The 21,849-nt window shown below is 33.8% G+C and overlaps 2 protein-coding genes across 4 annotated transcripts in view; both read left to right on the top strand.

Moving 5' to 3' along the window:
* The first annotated feature begins 231 nt into the window (after window positions 1-231).
* Window positions 232-20,136, top strand: pip5k1ba (phosphatidylinositol-4-phosphate 5-kinase, type I, beta a). Of its 3 annotated transcripts, XM_058790156.1 has the most exons (15): window positions 233-381; window positions 6,901-6,971; window positions 8,767-8,835; window positions 11,411-11,541; window positions 11,815-11,932; window positions 14,535-14,687; window positions 14,985-15,281; window positions 15,359-15,555; window positions 17,065-17,145; window positions 17,232-17,280; window positions 17,375-17,459; window positions 17,556-17,696; window positions 19,058-19,193; window positions 19,374-19,479; window positions 19,599-20,136. In XM_058790156.1, exons 2-15 carry the CDS (start codon window positions 6,948-6,950, stop codon window positions 19,599-19,601), a joined length of 1,590 nt encoding a protein of 529 aa, XP_058646139.1. In that variant the 5' UTR covers window positions 233-381; window positions 6,901-6,947; the 3' UTR covers window positions 19,602-20,136. The 3 variants fall into 3 exon arrangements, 1 of the variants encoding a protein (XP_058646139.1); XR_009273217.1 differs by having other exon boundaries at window positions 232-381; window positions 19,058-19,479; XR_009273218.1 differs by lacking the exon at window positions 233-381 and adding an exon at window positions 5,626-6,354 and having other exon boundaries at window positions 19,058-19,479.
* A 1,376-nt stretch (window positions 20,137-21,512) lies between these two features.
* The window catches only part of tjp2a (tight junction protein 2a (zona occludens 2)), a 29,057-nt gene continuing 28,720 nt past the window's right edge, over window positions 21,513-21,849 (top strand). The window contains exon 1 of the mRNA XM_058789818.1: window positions 21,513-21,703. The gene's annotated coding sequence lies outside the window, so the exon portion shown is untranslated. The remainder of the gene's footprint in view (window positions 21,704-21,849) is intronic.

The following is a 21,849-nucleotide window of genomic DNA, read 5'->3' as shown; positions in this document are numbered from 1 at the left end:
ATTCAAAATGTCCTTCATGAATTAAAAAAAAAAATCATTCAGAAGAAATAAATAAATATTCAGTGTTCAGTGCATGGCTCAAAAAGTGGGCAGGTCAAAGATAAAACGTTTCAGACATCACGTTTTTTGAGCTTGGGCTGACTAGACTGTTTCAGTCGTTGACAATCCTTGTTTCCCTCGCTAAACTGAAAACATTTTTAATATGTATATGCTGCAAGGAGGCAGCGCTCTGCGTGCGCGTGCGCGTGGGCGGAGAGAGTTTGACAGTCAAAGCCAAGCTCGACACGCTCGCAGATGTCACTGAGAAACAAACCATGACTTAATGAAATACATTTTTTTACTAACAGGCTACATTTATTTTTTCTCAGAAAAACACCGAAGGTAAGCTCAATATCGCTATACTTTTCTTTTCTATTCCATATTGCTTGCTTAATTTTTTTTTTTTGATGTAGTTACGAGCTGACATTCTGACATATGAGCTCTCACGCGCAGCACACACACCGCGTTTTAATGATCATAGAGAGGAGAATCATATTTTGTTCATAATGTTTAATAGTAACACATTAAACCGAAAATGTTTATTTTGTTAAAAGGCTGAACGGGGTTTCTGTGTTGCTTAACACCATTAGTGTGCTTTGCTTTCATATTCTGCATTAAAACTGTTCAAACCTAATGACTAAACCGCAGGGCTGCACTTTGTTCTGAGGGAAGGTGGTTTAGTTGTAGAGAAGGATGTACTTCCTCAAACGCTCTTCGACATTTGCGCCCGAGCCTCGGATACTTTGCATGTTATGCAGCTAAAAGTTTAAAGAAATTAATGTTACATCACAGACTGATGTTAGTAATTGAATGGTGGGCTGGAAATTACAAGGTTGAAGTGTTCGCCCACTGGGTGTTTTTTAATGGTCGATGCAGATATAGACAGCAGGGTGATTGATGGTTGGCATTGTGTATAACACAGTGTATCTGAATATCTACATTTAATCAATTATTTATCACAATATTCATTCATAATTCACAAAAAAAAAAAAAATGCACTATATTATCCAGCTGTCAATAGGCAGAGTGAGCACTAAAATGACCAAAATGTAAAGGATATAGTTCAGTCAACCAGTTATTACACAAAATAAACCATCCTGAAGGGGTCTATTGTGTCATAATGACTTACTGTATATTATTACTATTATTACTCTGGTTATGAAATAAATACTGATATATAGATGTGAAATGTTGATTTGCAGTGGGTTTTTTATTATGCTAAAAAGGAAGTACACAGAAGGACATGAAAAGTCATTAGAAGGACAATGGTCATTAGCGTCATTATACAAAAGTATTTGACCACAGAAAGCCACTGACCAATCAGAATGAGCGGTTCCAGGGAACTCCGTAATAACATACAGAATTTCCTAATTTATAATTTACTTTACACAAATTTTACTCAAAATCATTCCAAGAAAATTGAAAGCAGAACTTGAACTACTGTTAAAAAAAAAAAAAACAACATATATATATATATATATATATATATATATATATATATATATATATGATAACATTTAAAATAAGTGTCTATATTTAGTTAAAAAATAAATAAATAAATAAATAAATATGGCTGAATCAACCATACAGCATCTAGTGACCTCCAACAAGTTTTTAAGGGTCAGATCGAGTAGAAATAGGTAACAATTGCATGTTTTCACTTTTTTAAGTGGAATGAGAAGGCATGATTATCAACAGATGCAGATAATCTCTGTATCTTAAACATTCATATCATGGATGGATGTATTATAGACATAATATGGATCTATGCTAGCAGATCTATGTTAGCGTACACACTTAAAAATAAAGGTGCTTTATTGTCATTGATGGTTCTGAAAAAAAAATGGTTCTTTTCAGAACTGTTCACTGAAAGTTTCTTTCAGGAACCCAAAAATTGTTTTTAAGAGTGTACAAGTATATGATTATTAATGATAGTATAGTAGATGGAACTGTATTCCATGTATGCCCTAGTGAAAAATAAATATACTAAAATACTCAATAAAAATAACCTGCAATTGTACTTTTAGTATACTAAACTGGTATACTTAAAGTCTGCTAAATTGGAACAATTCATTTTGTTCTTAATGCACTTTAATTGTGTAGAAGTAATGCTGAAGATATACTGACGTATATTTGATTGTGCTAAAGTGGAACTATTGACAGTATACTTCATGTACAGTTTAAATATCTTGCATTTAAAGACCGCTATTATTCAAAGATCATTCAATCCTCATCAATAGTGACATTAAAACACATTTTAGGCTTAATATTAAGAAATGTGCATTGTGCACAAATAGTACTCCAAATAAAGTTTAATTATAATTTTTATATCAGTAAGTCTCAAGCGTTATGTCATTAAATATGTTAATAGATTTGAACTATACTTAGTATGCAATAAATGTATTTATAGTTGCCACAGCAACTATCTGACGTCTTGATCTCCAAAAGCTGCTTTTGTTTCATCTCATTTGTGTATCCTATTTACACCATTGTTTACATTAGTATCATCTGTGTTGGTTACTGTCCTGCATTTAATTCAGAGACTAGTGCTCTGTTTTATAGGTGCCCCGTGTTTACAGAGGCGATCTGTGCGGGTCATGTGATCGTCGATGTCATGACTCATGTGTCATTTGCGTTCCCCTCACTCCACGCCAAATGCAAACAGCCATTACGCTTCTGTGCGCGAATCCACGCCTCTCCCCACTGATAAAGACCTATTGTTTCAGTCCAGGCCGGGTGTGAGGGTGTAATGATGATGTGATAGTTTAAAAAAATTAGGTTATTGGCCACTTTGTAGGATTTGAGGAAATTTCAGCCCTGCTAATCCTGCCGTCCTGTGATTTGGCTTGCAAATATCCTTATTTCTGGCAAACGCTTTGTTCCCTGTCTGAAAAACACGATTAGACCCTCGAGAACATCCAGGTTTTAAAACGGCTGCCCTGGAAAATTTCCATTTATGTTTCCGTCTAGCCAGTTGAGAGATTTATAGATAGGCTTTTTTTAAGTCTACCCATACATATAATGTACTGGCTTGTTACCAGTTATGCAATCATTGGGTCATGGGAGTTGGAAATAGGGGTCGGGAAATCTAAACTGGGAAAGCCTCGGACCATGTGGTGTTTCTGAGCTTCAATTATTTCTATAGAATCCTTTTAGGAACAGTAATATTGACTATATACTATTACACATTTGATTTTGATTTGAGAGTCAAATTTAAATAACTAAACCTTTTTTTAGTTCTTGTTATATAAATCAATATTTCTTTAGTCTGATCCTTAAGAAGTATGTGCTTATTATGCAACTGCTTGTTTATGACCTTACATTGACCTTAATAGCTTGTGACACATTCATTTATGTATAACACTTCATACAAGCTGTGAGAACACTTAAGCAATACCAATAAGGAAACAGATTTTATACTTTCTTAAAAGTAGTGTTGCTATATGGTTTCTAGGGTGTTCTGAATGGTTGTTAGGGTATTACATAGTGGTAAAAATCCCAAGAAATCAAGAAAAAATCAAAGAATCCCACTGCCATCACCAAAATCCTAAGTTTCTGTTGCTAGGGTGTTGCTATGTGGTTGCTAGAACTTTGGTTTTTTCCTGTTTCTATATGTTGGTTGCACTACATGACTTTAATTTGCCAGACAACCAAGCTTATCAACTATGAATAAGCAAGCAGTGAAATTAATTAGTTTTTTTTTTTTTTAAGTAATAATAAAAGATTAGCGAACTCATTTTTACACTCTTAAAAATAAAGGTGCTTCACGAATGCCATAGAAGAACCTTTTTGTCTAAATGGTTCCATAAAGAACCTTTAACATCTGAAGAACCTTTCTGTTTCACAAAAGGTTCTTTGTGGCGAAAGAAGGTTTTTCAGATTATAAAAAGGTAAGAAAGAGATGGTTCTTTGTGGAACCAAAAATGGCGCTTCTATGGCATCGCTGTGAAGAACCTTTTAAGCACCTTTATTTTTAAGAGTGTATTGGCAGAGGCTATTTACACTAACTCTGCCCACCGGTGTCTGGTTGGAATAGACAACTTTACAAATGTCGCTTGATATACAACAGCAGAAGTGGCATAAAGAGGAAGGTGTGTGGCGGAAACGTTTGACACAATTGACAATTTGATGAGTTCGAACTCGCCTTTTGCCAAACTCGTTCTTCTCCCTTTTCCCATCCCATTTCAGATCGGAAAGGCATTTATTCTCAATAAAAAGTGAAGGAAATATTCAGAAAGTAGAAATAAAGTGCCTCGCTGGTATTTAATAACAAAGTGTTATCAGGTAGTGTTAGGGAGGGCGTTATTCTCCCAATAAAAATAATAATGGCATCTATTTAAAGGGCTCATGACATAGATTTTATTTTAATTTAATTTATTTTAATATGTTTACTTATAATGTTAAAAAAAAAAAAACAAATATGGAAAAATTATTATTTTAACCCTCATTCTGACCCTCTCTCTAAAACGACCTGTTTTTAAGGGGTGTATCCTTTAAGGCTTGTCAGTAATCAGCCACTGTTATGATTGGCTAACGTCACAGCATAGGAAACAGTATTATGTATTATTATGAAATCATTAACTTATGGTTTGTGAGGATAGCTGAAGTCAGATCTAGTGCCGCTTCATCTTTCAACAAATGTTTCTTTGTGAACTCTCCATGACACTGTGCCTCGTTTACAAAACAAAATTGTCAGACACGATCCAGGATGCCAATAAAAATAAACCATCCACTTGCTCCTTATGCTGAGATCCTTCTGATATCTTTACAAAGACACGAACGAGCTCTTTAAACCAAGCGCGTCAAAGCAAACATTCTTTCGCTCCATTTGTCCTGACGACAGACTCGAGCGCGTGGACTTTGTCAGAAAGCAAACACGCATCTGTATACTGTATCCAGTGTTGACAAGATAGTGCCAGTGATTGTAATTTCTATTTACTTTTGAAACGACGTGACACTCGCATGCAGCGTGATCAAGAGTCAAGTTGTTGAGCGACTGAACACCAGTGGGCGGGGCCTATGGTGAGAAGATGACTATTCGTCGATGTCTTGCGCTGGAGGCGGTCATATGCAAACGACTGTGCCGGGGTGACATCACATTGCACCTCGGATGCAAAACGAGCCGTTTTCTGAGAGTTATTACATAAATGCTTTTTTATTGATGATGAGGACATTTTAAGTTATGAAACTTGCATGATGTATTAAGCATACAAAGACCTCTTCTGTGTCAAAAGATCAAGGGAAATATGGTTTCTCGCGTCATGACTCCTTTAATAATTTTATATGATATATAAATATGATAATTTACGCTCAATAGTTTATTATTGCATACTGTTTTATAATGTACTACAATACTAATACTACTATTTATCTTATTGCAAAGAAAATGCTGCTATTTTCACTTAGTGTAAATCAATTTAGTATAAATAGCATCCATCACTATTTCCACTATTTTAGTGGAAATAAAAAAGCCGCTGCCTTTATATATATATATATATATATATATATACACACACACACACACCCTGGAATTTTTTTTAACTCCATGTCCCACAAAATTTAAAATATATATCAAAATAAATTTTAATTAAGAAATTTTAAAAAATGCTTATCGTAGAAGAGGCATATCCAAGTCATTTTATGTATGAATTGAAAGAATTAATATATTCAGATGAAAAAGAGCACTGACCCACCATTCATATTGTGTCTGGAGCATACAGCACTAATAATTATGTTGATATTACTACTTTTTATGGTTGTTGTGATTCTGTTTGCATTTATATATACTGAATGTACTGTACTGTATGTAATATTCACTATGTAGCCTATTGTTTTCAAGAGAACACAATTTTAATATCCTAATATGCCCGCCATTCATTTTAAAATCCTGGATTCAGTGCTGAGCAATGTTAAATGTCTGAAATTGGTCATAAATTCAGGTTACTGTTTATGATGCACAAAGTATAATAAAGTTCAATGTTTATAGCTTTGTGCCCTGTATATCCGATTACCCTCAGCGCTGACACAGATATGAGCAAATCAGCAAAGCCGTGAAAACAATAGCGCCTTAAGCAATATCCTCCTTACCTTGCAGGCCATGCCTCAAGAATCAGGACTCTTACGTACTTACTTATGGCCGCGATTGTTTGCTTATTTTGTGGGCAGGGACTTTGAGAACCAGGCCGTCTTAGGTAAGATTGATTAATTGCAAATCCGTCTACTTTGATATTAGTGTTTACTGCGAGGAGCCGGTCAGTACGGAAAACTTTAAGCCACTAGCTGCCGTGTTGGTTTGTAGCAGTTAGTGTCGCTGAGGTATGTACAACTCATTTCTCATCTCTATTAGCAAGCCAAATATGGGTTCTTGAGTTCTGTTGATGTCAACGAAGGAGCTTTCAACATCAAATAATGCCTGTATAGGCTAATCAAAACCTGCAATGCTGTGTGATGCTTTGAGATGTTTTCTAACTAGGAACTCATCGTCATGAGAAACATGTTTGTTTAGTGGCTCTGCCATCAGATTATTGATGGGAAACAGGCTGTACTCATCGTCCGTTGGATTTGAATATCTTGCAGAGTCTGTTTTATAACATTCGGTGGCGTGTGGGCATGTGATCTGTCATTTCTGGAACGATTGAGCCTCACACAGCACTTGCCATGTGTGTAATGCGTGTATAAATAGCTTTAAATGCTCACTTATTCCATTTCCTTCATAAACATATTCTTTCCATCTTTGTTTACTTTCACTATAGCACTCTATTTCCTTCGCTTGTGCATTTTCTTAATGTCTTTCACTTTCAGTATCAGTCACTGACAGACCCCTGACACCTACTCATGTTCTATTTATTCTTCCTGCACTAGACGCCTGGAGTCATTTTTGGCTGGATATGCAGCAACTCTAACATCTAATGAACAGCAGAGCGGTTTACAAGGTAAGGAAAATGCCAAGCTGTCAGAAAAAAGTGCAAAATGTTTATCTTTAAGGGCGCAACAGCTTGTCACTGGGGAAGTACACTTAAAAGGACAACTTTGTACTTTATCTACTCCTAAATAGTGCTATCAGTACTTTATTTAGTAGTAATATGGTACTTAAAGTACTACTATGAAACGTTTAGGGGTAAATAAGATGCATATAAGATGCATAGTTGATCTTTTAAAATTTCTGCACAAGTGAAAAGGGTCTGTACCCCGAAAGGTATAACTTTTCTGAGAGTGTAAAAGGTTTGAGTTCTGAACACAAAATTGGCCAAAGTGGTGTATACAGTTAAGCATTTGTGTTTATGTGTTTATGTGTCTCCCAAAACCTGCTAACAACTTGCCTGGGTTGTATTTCACTCCAAAATCAGAATGAAAAAAGTAAGACATTTTATTTTGCATAAAGAAAAGTAATCAACAAGGTGCAAAGGTGTTGTGGGTGGTTGCTAGGGTGTTGCTATGGTATTTCAGGTGTGGTTTTTCCTGCATGTTTCACAATTTCAAATGACTCACTATATACTATGCACTTATACACTATGCACTTATGCACTATGCACTCAACCATGTAGTGCATGAATTATATAAGGTTATTTTGTCATTAATAATCGGAGTCTGATAGCCCCTGTTGAGTGCATGGAGTGTTCAACATTCCACACTTCGTTTTTTTCAGTTATTTAAGTGCATCATCCGGGTATTTAAAGTGCACTTTTTATTTTTGGAATTTTCAGTGTTAACAAACTACTCGCAGTATTTATACTACAAAATGTCATAGAATAGTGCATAAGTATGCGATTTGGGATGCACCTTATATGTTGGTTGCACCGCATGACTTTGATTTGTATTGTAGTTTTTCAAATATTAATAATCAGTGAAACAGATTTGTTACTTTTTACCTAAAAAATAAATAAAAATAATAATAATAATAATAATTACATGCATGAATGCATTATGCATTAACTAATTCTTAAGGATTATAAATTATTATTATTATTATTAATAATTCATGCATTATGCATTAATTAATTCTTAAGGATTATGAATTAATTAATAATAATAATAATAATAAATCATGCATTATGCATTAACTACTTCCTAAGGATTATAAATAAATTAATAATAATAATAATAATTATTATTATTATTACTGATTCATAAGGATTTTATTTTATCTATCTATCTATCTATCTATCTATTTTAAATTAAGTACTTTATTCCTCCACTTTTGGGTGAAATGAAACCCAGACATTTTTAGTAACATTCACTCATATAGACAAACAGCTTTTATGGTCCCTGAGGCTATTGACAGCTTCATTTGAATAGAGCACTGCTGTTTGAAAGGAAAAATATTACATTTTGCATGTGTTTTCCCTCCTCTGTTTGCTATCAACATCCTGTCACTAAGCAGAACTGCAACTATATCCTGCATATGCTGCATCATTCAGATACGGTCAGACCGAAACATTTCAATCATGTCAGGAGGAAACTTGAGTCTCTTTCTAATGAGTTGCTTTAGAGTTGCATCTCTTTGCATCAGCAGCGTTGAGTTCAACCAAGAACAGGAACATCACATGACTTCATTTCCTGTTTGATAAAGTGCACAGTGCTCACAGTTGAAGTTACCTTTGCATATTCTTATTTTAATAGTACGCTATTATTATGTTGATTTGATCATTTTAGGGCCTTGAGACATTCATATTGCAATTTTTACGATTCTCATTGTTATGTATTTTGTATATTTACTTTAATTAATAGATGAGTTCAACGACAGACGAGACCGGAGGTGGAAGACCTCAAAAAACTGGGGGCAAAGACCACAAAAAGGTGTGTAAAATACAGCGCAATGTTTTATCTGTGTGTATCAATGATCAACTGATGAAATGATTTAGTTTCTTTCCACTTCTCATTTTATTTATTACTGGCTGAAGCAGAAAAAATATTTAGGCATATTTCTTGTGAAACTCATATGGGACACATGAGGTCTTATAAGGAGGAAAATCTGAGAAGCAGGAGTCATTGGCAAGCATCTCTGTGCTTATTTTCATTGTTTAGGAGAAATGATTAGTCATTTTCTTTTCTGTCCGGTTTCGAGGCCTTTGTGTGCAATAGATTATTTTTGCTCAACCCAACATATTTTTCTGTGGCACAATGTAGCGTTTGTGCTGTAAGCTCTTTTGGGATTTAGTGGGATTTGAATTTTGCATATCCCACTCTGATTTGTCATACTTGTGGTCTGAAATGCTGTTTTCCTGCTGAGTCTTATGTAACGGTGAGCACACTTTGCCCGTGTGTCATGCCATGTGTACCATACATCAGGAGGCCTATGATATTAGGGATATTAGGAAATATTTGCCCACAAAAAGACTTGTAGGCTTTAAATATTTTTTTGTCATTTCCTGTAGACAAAGTGCTAGAACAAAAAAGGACAGGTTTAAGAGAAAAAAATGTGTACATTGTATAAATCTCACAAAAAGTGTATGTACAGAATATGGATATGTTCATATTTTCATATTTATGCATATAGCATATCATATCTTCACCCACAAATCAAAAAAAAAAATTAGAAATCCATAAAGATTATTTTCATATTAAGCAGCGACTCCACAACATCTTATCATTACAATGTGAATTTTTTAAATAATAAATTATTTTAAATAATAAAAAATAATAAATTAAAAGTTTATTAATTCAGTAAGTAATTATAATTTGACTGACTGAAAAATAAATATGTTTCTTATTATATATAAAGTATTAATATTAACCCTAGTAAAAAAGTAATATATTTAAAATACATTTATTTCATACTAAGTATAGTTCAAATCTATTAACACATTTAGGCCCGGTTTCACAGACAAGGCTTAGACTAAGCCAGGATTAGGCCATTGTTCAATTAGGAAAATGATTTTATAAATGTGCCTTAGAAAAAAAAACATTACTGGTGTGCAAAACAATGGCACTGATATGTTTTAAGATCAGTCAGTGCAAGTTTATTTTAGTTGAAACAGCTCAGACTTACATTTTAGTCTAGGAGTAGGCTTAAGCCTTGTTTGTGAAACTGGGGGCTACTGACATATTGCTTGAGACTTACAGATATAAAAATTATAATTAAACTTTATTCGGAGTATTTCTTTATTGCACAGTGCACATTTCTTAATATTAAGCCTAAAATGTGTTTTAATATCACTATTGATAAGGATTGTATGATCTTTGAATAATATCAGTGTTTTAATGCAAGATATTTAAAGTGTACCTGAAGTATACTTGCAATAGTTCCACTTTAGCACAATCAAATATACTTCAGTATTTCTATATTTGTACTTCAGTATTGCTTCCACAAAATTAAAATATATTAGGTACAAAATTAGTTGTTTCAGTTTAGCAGACTAAGTATACCTGTTTAGTATACCAAAAGTACAATTGCAGGAAATTTTTAATAAGTACATAAATAAATGTATTTGTAGTGTCCTTAGCATGAAATCAATGTATTTCAGATACATTTTAGTATATTTATTTTCCACATATTATTTTTTCACTAGGGAAGTATTTAAGGTACTACCTTTTATTTTTAATTTAATTTAATTTTATTTTATTTTATTTTATTTTATTTTATTTTATTTTATTTTATTTTATTTTATTTTATTTTATTTTATTTTATTTTATTTTATTTTATTTTATTTTATTTTATTTTATTTTATTTTATTTTATTTTATTTTTTTTTTTTTTTTTTTTTTTGTCTGGACAGGATTATTTTCCATAATGTATTATGAGAATCTAATTTGAATCATTATTGAGGAAAAACAACAATACAATAATAATAATAATAATAATAATATAAGTGTCCGGGTACATTACATTAACAAGAATTTGGTGATGAAATGTGCTTAATTGTGATTGAATTGTGCATGATTTCTTAATACAAAATACAATGTAATATAATCTTAATGCATTTTTTTAATAGTTGAGGCCTTTGATCTACATGCAAGTAGGGTCTTTATTAGTCTGGGATTTCTCTTCAAAATTTTTGTTTATGAAAATTTTATGAGTTTATGAGGTTGTGTGGAGGGATACTAGTACTGTAACTGCTTGATAAAACAGTATTTTTACACTGTCTGCAGTATGCATCAAAGTCCTAATTCGTTGTGGGTGGTTGCTGGGGCGTTGCTAAGTAATTGCTCTCATTGTTACACTCTAGCAGTAAATGACATCTTGTAAAACCAGGCCTCAAACGTGGCCATATGCCTCAACTTCCTTGTCTTCAACTTCCTCCCATGTGTGTTTTTAGTGCTGATAAGGATGGCGTTATCTCTGCGGAGTGATGACTGCTTTTCCTGTACGTTTCAGTATTTGCTCATGATCTGAGGCTGTTTTACATTCATTTTCTGCGTGTGTTTGTCTCCAGCCCACAGCTGAAGCCTTGAGAGGAGCCATCCAGCTCGGCATCGGGTACACAGTCGGCAACATGACCTCCAAACCAGACAGAGATGTTCTCATGCAAGACTTCTACGTTGTTGAGAGCGTCTTTCTTCCGAGGTATTGACAGATGTAATGTGTGGTTGCCATAGACTCATTATGCAAACACTGAGATACAATGACTCTGTTCCAAATGTCAACAGTTCTGTTGTAGTAGTTTGTTTAATATCTACTGCAAAATTAATTATTACAGCTGAATATCTTTTGTGATTGGTTGGTAATTGGTTGATTCCTAACAATGCTGAATAGAGTCACTATAGGTTTTGAAACAGAGCTACATATATTTTAATAACACAGTTTTTAAATATTGTGTCAAATATTTTTGTCTTTCAGTGAAGGCAGTAATCTGACTCCAGCTCACCATTACCCTGACTTTCGCTTTAAAAACTATGCTCCCTTGGCTTTCCGTTACTTTAGGGAGCTCTTTGGGATTAAACCAGACGATTATTTGGTAAGACCAAGAAACCTCACGAGACTTACTAATATAATCATGAAAGATGATGAAATGATTTACTGTCAAGAATCATGAAATTCTAGATGGTAAGCAGATCATTCTCAGGAAACAGTGAAGAAAAAATATTGTTTCATCTAAAAAATTACTGCTGAACTTTCAAAAAAAATCTAATTTGCCACAAAAATGTCCAAAAATTGGACATGCTAATGGGTGAAAAAAATTATAAAATTAATGTTGAATATAATTGATGTTTTATTTATTTGAAATTACTCTATGAATATATATAATAAAAATGGTTACACTTTAGAATAGGGAACACATATTCACTATTAACTAAGAGTTTTCCCTCAGGAAACTCCTAATTTGCTGCGTATAGTTAGTAAGGTAGTTGTTAAATTTAGGTATGTGGTGGATTAAGGGACCTAACATATGGTCATGCAGAAAAATGCATTAATATGTGCTTTCTAGATACTAATAAACAGCCAATATGCTAGTAATATGCATGCTAATAAGCAACTAGTTAATAGTGAGAATTGGACCTTAAAATAAAGAGTTACCATAAAAATATATAATAAATATTTGATGTATAATAAATATATGAAATAAATTATAAATAATGTAAAATGAAGTTTATCATCCTGTAAATTATATTAGGGCAAAGTCATGAAATTAAATATTATTTTATATACAGTGGGGCAAAAAAGTATTTAGTCAGCCACCAATTGTGCAAGTTCTCCCACTTAAAAAGATGAGAGAGGCCTGTAATTTTCATCATAGGTATACCTCAACTATGAGAGACAAAATGAGAAAAAAAAATCCAGAAAATCACATTGTAGGATTTTTAAAGAATTTATTTGCAAATTATGGTGTAAAATAAGTATTTGGTCAATAACAAAATTTCAACTCAATACTTTGTTATATACCCTTTGTTGGCAATGACAGAGGTCAAACGTTTTCTGTAAGTCTTCACAAGGTTTTCACACACTGTTGCTGGTATTTTGGCCCATTCCTCCATGCAGATCTCCTCTAGAGCAGTAATGTTTTGTGGCTGTTGCTGGGTAAGACAGACTTTCAACTCCCTCCAAAGATTTTCGATGGGCTTGAGATCTGGAGACTGGCTAGGCCACTCCAGGACCTTGAAATGCTTCTTACGAAGACACTCCTTCGTTGCCCGGGTGGTGTGTTTGGGATCATTGTCATGCTGAAAGACCCAGCCACGTTTCATCTTCAATGCCCTTGCTGATGGAAGGAGGTTTTCACTCAAAATCTCACGATACATGGCCCCATTCATTCTTTCGTTTACGGATCAGTCGTCCTGGTCCCTTTGCAGAAAAACAGCCCCAAAGCATGATGTTTCCACCCCATGCTTCACAGTAGGTATGGTGTTCTTTGGATGCAACTCAGCATTCTTTCTCCTCCAAACACGACAAGTTGAGTTTTTACCAAAAAGTTCTATTTTGGTTTCATCTGACCATATGACATTCTCCCAATCCTCTTCTGGATCATCCAAATGCTCTCTAGCAAACTTCAGACGGGCCGGACATGTACTGGCTTAAGCAGGGGACACGTCTGGCACTGCAGGATTTGAGTCCCTGGCGGCGCAGTGTGTTACTGATGGTAGCCTTTGTTACTTTGGTCCCAGCTCTCTGCAGGTCATTCACTAGGTCCCCCGTGTGGTTCTGGGATTTTTGCTCACAGTTCTTGTGATCATTTTGACCCCACGGGGTGAGATCTTGCATGGAGCCCCAGATCGAGGAGATTATCAGTGGTCTTGTATGTCTTCCATTTTCTAATAATTGCTCCCACAGTTGATTTCTTCACACCAAGCTGCTTACCTATTGCAGATTCAGTCTTCCCAGCCTGGTGCAGGTCTACAATTTTGTTTCTGGTGTCCTTTGACAGCTCTTTGGTCTTAGCCATGGTGGAGTTTGGAGTTGGACTGTTTGAGGTTGTGGACAGGTGTCTTTTATACTGATAACGAGTTCAAACAGATGCCATTAATACAGGTAACGAGTGGAGGACAGAGGAGCCTCTTAAAGAAGAAGTTACAGGTCTGTGAGAGCCAGAAATCTTGCTTGTTTGTAGGTGACCAAATACTTATTTTACCGAGGAATTTACCAATTAATTCTTTAAAAATCCTACAATGTGATTTTCTGGATTTTTTTCTCATTTTGTCTCTCATAGTTGAGGTATACCTATGATGAAAATTACAGGCCTCTCTCATCTTTTTAAGTGGGAGAACTTGCACAATTGGTGGCTGACTAAATACTTTTTTGCCCCACTGTATATATATGTATTTTCATATTTCATATGCCATTTTTATTATTTTATATTATTAATTAAAATTTCTATTTAGTGTTAATTTATATTAATTTCATTTGTAGTAAATTTAGTATTTTGACTTGTGTGTATATATATATATATATATGTATATAAATATAAAACTGCTTTATTTCAATTATTAATTTTTTAAAAATAGTTTTAGATTTAGTGAGCAATAACAGAACTGAAATGAAACAATTTGAAAATGATCCAAATGCACTTGCTCTTGTGGTTTCTGTAGAATCTACATTAATAATGCATCTTTTTTCATCTGCAGTACTCTATTTGTAAAGAGCCTCTGATAGAGCTGTCAAACCCCGGAGCGAGTAGTTCATGGTTTTACTTAACCAGTGATGATGAGTTTATCATAAAGACCGTGCAGCACAAAGAAGCTGAATTTCTGCAGAAGCTGCTTCCAGGTTACTACATGGTGAGCCACACAATCACCACAACAATAAGCAAGAAACTGCACTATACACTGCTGTCTCAATACAGTTGCTCATATTTGCAGTTCATTTATTAAGGAAATAAAGGACTACCCTACACACTGAAACACATTAAAAACAATAAATATTAGGCCTGTCGGTTTAAAATATTAATAAATGAATCATTTTTAAAAACATTGCAAAAATTATGCATGCTAACAATTTTACATTAAATTTACAGTATTTTTTACACCGGTAAGCTCTTCTAATATTTTAAACTGATCTGTCCTTCCTGATTTCAGAATCTGAATCAGAACCCGAGGACCCTTTTACCGAAGTTTTACGGGCTGTACTGTATTCAGTGTAGCGGCGTTAATATCCGATTGGTGGTGATGAACAACGTTCTGCCTCGCTCTTTGAAAATGCACTACAAATATGACTTAAAGGGCTCTACTTACAAACGCAGAGCGTCACGGAAGGAGCGCACCAAATCCTCCCCGACCTTTAAAGATCTGGACTTCCAGGAGATGCACGAAGGTCTTTACTTTGACGCAGACACATACAACGCCTTGATGAAGACTCTTCAGAGAGATTGTCGGGTGAGTCGAGTTGTTGATCGCTGAAGAGCTCTTCAGTATTATATGTGGTTGTGATTTCCATTCACTTTGTTCCACAGGTGCTGGAAAGCTTTAAAATCATGGACTACAGTTTGCTGCTGGGCATCCATGTTCTGGACAGGAAGCTGAGAGGGAGAGGCGGGATAGGGGACAGTAAGCGCCAGGGTGGGCAGAAGGTCCTGTACTCCACAGCCCGCGAATCCATTCAAGGAGACGGCAAAGCAGGCGAGCTTCTTACTGATGCCGATGACGACACGTGAGTGGAGCTGCTCCGTTTGCAGAGTAAACAGAAATTAAAGACAAAGTTGTTTTGTAAACTTTTACCACACGCCCTTTCTCCAAAAATCTATCTTTCAAAGACATGTCAACCAATCTGAATATTTGTATGTACACTACTGTTCAAATGTTTGGGGTCAGACTCAGAAATATGTTTGTAAAGAAATTAAGATTTATATTTTTATTTTTAAGTAAGGATGCATTAAATAGGTTGAAAGTGGCAGTTATCATGTACACTGTAAAAAAAAAAAAAAAAAATTGAGCCAACTTAAAATTTTAATGCAACCAGCTTCAGCAGATTTTTGAGTTTGCTCAACTTATTTTTGTGGGAGATTCTCAAATTTTTGTTGTATAAACTTAAAACGACAAGTTGAGAAAACTCAAAAATCTGCTGAAGCTGGTTGCCTTAAAATTTTAATTTGGCTCAACTTTTTTTTTTTTTACAGTGTAGGGGTGCCGGTAGACACAACTAACCAGTAGAATTGTTTTCAACTGGTGGAGATCTTGGACTATCTTCACTATCGCGGTTACACGCTCACGTGATGTTGCTGTGCTATGTAGTCATGAAAACGTATAGTTTGTATGCATTTTTAAGCATTTCCGTTTAAAAACAAGTGATTTTAAGCTATTGAAACGCAATCAGCTGTGAAAGAGAACCTCATAACATCAGTAATTTAGGTCTTAGGTGAAAGCAATCAGCTTTACACAAAACATGCAAAGACGATACCGAACAAAGGACTGAGGAAACTGAGGATGTATAAACACACCGGCTGATGAGGAAGTAAACAAGATACAAGCGAATGTAATCAATGAACCAATGAGTAACTGTGGAAACTATAGAACAAAGGAAACAGGAACAAAACACATGAAAACAAGGTGATACAAACTAAAAGTCCATGAAAACGAAACTGAAACCAAAAGTGAACATGACGGCAGTAAAGACATTGTTACAGTTTTTGCATTGTTACATTTCTGTTTCAAATAAATGCTGCTTTTTGAAATTTCTATTTGTCAAAGAATCCTGAAAATAAAACTATCACAGTTTCCACAGAAATATGAAGCAGCACAACTGTTTTCAGCATTGATAATCGGAAATGTTTCTTTAGAATGATATTGGAAAATTATTATGATTTCTGAAGGATCAGGTGACACTGAAGACTGGAGTAATGATGCTGAAAATTCAGCTTTGATCGCAAGAATAAATTACATTTTAGTATATATTCAAATAGAAAACTTATTTTAAATTGTAATAATATTTCACAATATTATTAGTTTTACTGTATTTTTGGTCAAATAAATTCATCCTTGGTGAGACATTTAAAATTTTTACCGTATATATATACAAAACTTCTCTGAATATCTAATTGGTTAAAAAGGGGGGTAATTTTGAAAAGCTGAAAATATTCCCATCATGTTGCTAAAATATTTTCAATACATTTTATGACTGACTTTGTATTGGTTTTGAAGTAATCATGTGTTTTTGTTCTAGATTGGGTGGCATCCCTGCTAAACACAAAGATGAGAAGTTGTTGATCTTTCTGGGGATCATTGATATCCTGCAGTCCTACAGGTATGAATCACCTGACAAAGATGAGAATAATTCACATTAATTAATATTCATTAAAGATGACAAAAAATTTGAATACTTATATACAGATTTATAAAGAAGGTTGAACACTCATGGAAGGCTCTTGTGCATGATGGCGTATGTATTTTTCTTTTTTTCATTAAATCTATTTTTATATACTTCTGTTTGACCATTATCATGATTTATGGCTCCTTACTACTTTGCATTCTAGGACACAGTATCTGTCCATAGACCGAATTTCTACGCCGACAGATTCCTGAAGTTCATGGGCACCACAGTATTTAAAAAGATTCAGCGTACGTTTGATGCTTCTTTATTATTTTCAATGGAACAGGATCATTTAAAATGCTATACTACATCTCACATTTTTCTCTCTTTCTTTTTACTTTTAGCTCTCCGTGGTGCATCCTCGAGAAGGAAGAAGAACTCTATCCAGCCGTGTAGGTGGGCCTCACAGGAAGTTCTGTCGACTTTAAAAGAAGAGAGTCAAGAAGAGAGGAGGGCACAAAGCCTCGAAAACCTCGATGATACAGGTGCTTATTGACTTTGATGAGAAATTCACTAATATACACATTTAAAAATCATACATTTTTTATTTTAAGGAGCAGTTCACCCAATAAAATGAACACTCTGTCATTACTTACTCATCCGTTCCAAACCTGCATACAGTTATTTTTGAGGTGGAGTTACGAATATTATGAGTGTGAGTAAATAATGACAGAATTCAAATTTTTGTGTGAACTAAAATTGTTAATCGATCTCTTTGTTGAAATAACACTATTTTATCCCTTGTGGAAAAAAGTGTGTTTAATTGTATTAAATGTGCACTTGTAGTGTTCTTCAAATATTACAAGAAGTATATATATTTTTTTTAAACTGTACTTGCAAATACATATTATAATATTAATATAAGATCACTTAAGTGTACTTAAATAGACACTGTTTCTTAATACAGTAGATTTTTTTTTAATAAAGGGAACTTTGTAATAATGTCAAATGAAAAGATTAAAGTAATTTTTAATCATTATGCTTTAATATGCTTTAGTATGTCAGTCAGCACATCAAAAGAAGAAGTGCACTTATTTTAAAGTGTTGGCTAGCATGCTAAAGCACATGTAAAGTACTTATTGTATTGTTAACATGCATTAAATTTAAAGTAAATTTATTTTAAATTGCAACTTCATCATTACAAATGTGTGTAATTAAATAGAATACAAGTTTCAATAAAACTGAGATCAAAGTATATTTTAGTTTGTCATAAATACTTGTCAGTACATTCATCAGTACACTTTAACCATATCTCAAAGACAATAGAAATATTTATGAAATTACATATGAAGATGTCAAAAAAGCACACTAAAGTTCAACTAATTGCATTTAATATAAAATTTAGTGCTGTCAAATGATTAATTGTGATTAATCGCATCCAAAATAAAAGTTTTGTTTACATAATATATGTGTGTACTGTGTATATTTATTATGTATATATAAATACACACACACACAAACAGTATATATTTTGAAAATATTTACATGTATTTACATGTATATATTTATTTTCATATAATTTATATTATATATAAATATATTTAATATATAAACGTAACATATTTTTATACTGAAATATATACATGCATGTGTGTGTGTTTTTATATACATAATAAATATACTCAGAACACACACACACATTATTTAAACAAAAACTTTTATTTTGGATGCGATTAATCGCGATTAATCGTTTGACAGCACTAATATAAATTTAAACTATAATACATTATTTCTGCAGTAACCAATCTTTTTAAACATATGCTAAAGTATACTTTTGCTTCACAATGGGTACCATTCAAAACATTCAAGATTGATCATTTCTTCCAATGCTGCTTCTTTTCGACAGAAACACACTCCTCTCAGAAACCTGATGTGATTCCGAGCTCCAACAGACTCAACCCAGCGATTTCAGCCGCCACTATGTCTTCTTCTTCCTCTCTAGATGATGTGAAGACTGAACCGCAAACAGATTCAGAGAACAGGTGTTTACGTATAAACCCACACACTTTCCCATCAGACAGACGTATTAGTTCAACTAAAAAGGTCTTCGTAAACTTCCATATTTCTTCACAGAGCTTCCTCTTCTTTTTTTAGCTATAAACATGATGTGATTGGCACATACCTTTTCGTTTGACTGATGCCACTGTGTTGTTTGTCCTCAGAGATGATTATAGGACGTCCAGCTCAACTCTTGCATTAGAGGATATCACTCTTCCTGCTTCAAACTCACTGCCGAGCACACCTGAGTCCGGTCTGGACGTCTACTTGGTCAGTATTGATATTGGCTCTCATTAAATGACACATGATCAAGTTCCCCTGGAACTCAAACTCTTTTGTGTCAGTCGCTCCAGATCCGTGTTTATGGCTCATATTGTTTTCTGTTTTAGTGATGCATGAGGCCTTCTGAAGTGGACCAGATCATCCAAACATCTATAAGACTGAGAAACAGTGGACATGCTGTCACAATTTTGCACAACGGATATCTCTAGCTGCTAATTCACATGGACTGAGAAAGGCCTTATGTTAGAAAGGATGGCAGAGCGATTGCCACACTATAGTACTGCAGTGCCTTACACTGTCTGTGCACTTTGTACCCACTTGCAAGCACAAGATTGTTGAATAATAATAGTTACACTCCCTTTAGTCCAGTGTGCTGTAACGCACTGGTTGGTATGCATGCTAAAGGCGTGATGCCTGATTAAAGCATGTATCAAACAGAGAAATAGGTTTATTATATAATAATCCTGGTATAATTATGTTCTGAGCACTCCTGACTTGTATTGTGTGAGTAATGATTTCATTTCATCGGATCATTACAGTACAGTTACTAGTACCAAATATTAGTAACATTGTCAGTAGTGAAAATGGATTGAATATTATGTTTGGTCATGTGATTTTGACGCACAATCAGCATAATGTAGTGACGCTGGGGTATTGTAATGGTTAATGTTACTTTGTGTAAAGATTTACATGGGTTTAGATGTTAAAAACCATAAATCTTTAAAAATGCTTTATAAAATGTATTTTAATTTAAATGTATTTTAATTAGAGTAATATATGAATTAAATGTGCTTTGATGTAGAATGTTTATAATTGCTATTAAATGCTGCATCTTCACAAGAACTTCTCCACTTTTTCTGTTATACACGAGCATCATGTGAATAGATAGCAATCACGTGCCTGAAGAGCTGCAAAACATATTAACACACCAATAATTTTATTTTAAGCTATTCTAATGTTTATTCATGGTTATAACAAAATGAAATATGAAAAGTAATAGTGCATGCTATAGTGAATGTGTTTTCACTGTTTGCAATAGTCGCATACAGTCCACTAGGGGGTGCATTGGTGTTGTTTGTCTCATTTAGACAATGATCTTTGATTAAGAGTTGTAGCATTTGATTTTTTAAATATAGTAATGTAAAGATGTGGCTTTCTTCAAATCAATATATTATGCAAATTATATATTGTATTATATATTTACATTTTTATTACAAGGAGATAAAGGCCCTCTTAAAAGATCATTTGCATATTTTTAGAAAAAATATTTAAAAAAAAAGAAAAGTAAAATGTTTTTAAAGATGGTTTATGAAGTTAATTATTCCCTGCATTAATCATATTTATTGATTAGGATTTTCAGGCTACATTGTGATGTAATAGGCCTATTCCTGAATAATTCAGATGTTAAGAAATGCTTAAAGTGATTTAAAAAATAAAAACTGTACTAAAGTGGTAACTTTGAATAAGTATGTAGTTAAAATCACTCACAACATCTAGCTGCTCAAATACGCATATTGTGACATTTAGCTTTAGGCCTATTTGCATTATCAATTTCCCTATCTTTATATTTAAATGTTTTTTAATCATATAAATTAATTTTAAAATCCTCAAGTTGTGTTGCTTGAATCAACATTCTTATTGCAATATATATGTGTGTGTGTGTGTGTGTGTGTGTGTGTGTGTATATATATATATATATATATATATAAATTTTAAAATGTTTTTTTTTAATGTATGTATATATATATATATATATATATATATATATATATATATATATATATATATATATAAACATTTTAAAAAAAAAACATTTTAAAATGTATTAAATGTATTAATTACATGTCCTATTCTGACTCTTATGATAACAAGATTTCCTACAAGATTGACCACTACATTTCAGAAAGAAGAAAGCATCTAGTCACGACACAATACTTTTAAATCATCAGACTTTAAAGATGACATATGGAGGCTTGATTAAATCCGCTGGTCAGGTATGGACGTGGTCACGTGGTCATCTGGGAATGCGCTGTTGGACTCACCTGCGCGCTCGTGGACACGCCCATACCTGGAAGACTCAGGAAATCTGGGATTGTACACAGACTCGAGCTGTTCAGTCTTTCTGTTTAAGTGTCCAGTCACATATAGACCCCACCGAAGCCCGCGTGTGTCTGTCAGAGTCCATGGCTCTTCAGTACCTGCTCCTCTAAAGGTACGTGCTTTCACTCACTCTGGAGGAGTTTTGTTGTTTTTGTCGCGTTTCCCTGTTGACTGGTTTCGGCTGTCTATTGTTTCGGGGAGGAGGCGGATTAAAACTTGAGTAATGTCATATGAACATAAAACTGCTGCTTTTAGATA

Source organism: Onychostoma macrolepis, chromosome 10, assembly GCF_012432095.1.
Source record: "Onychostoma macrolepis isolate SWU-2019 chromosome 10, ASM1243209v1, whole genome shotgun sequence".
In the NCBI taxonomy this organism is placed as follows: Eukaryota; Metazoa; Chordata; class Actinopteri; order Cypriniformes; family Cyprinidae; genus Onychostoma; species Onychostoma macrolepis.
This window is presented reverse-complemented; position numbering and strand designations above follow the sequence as displayed.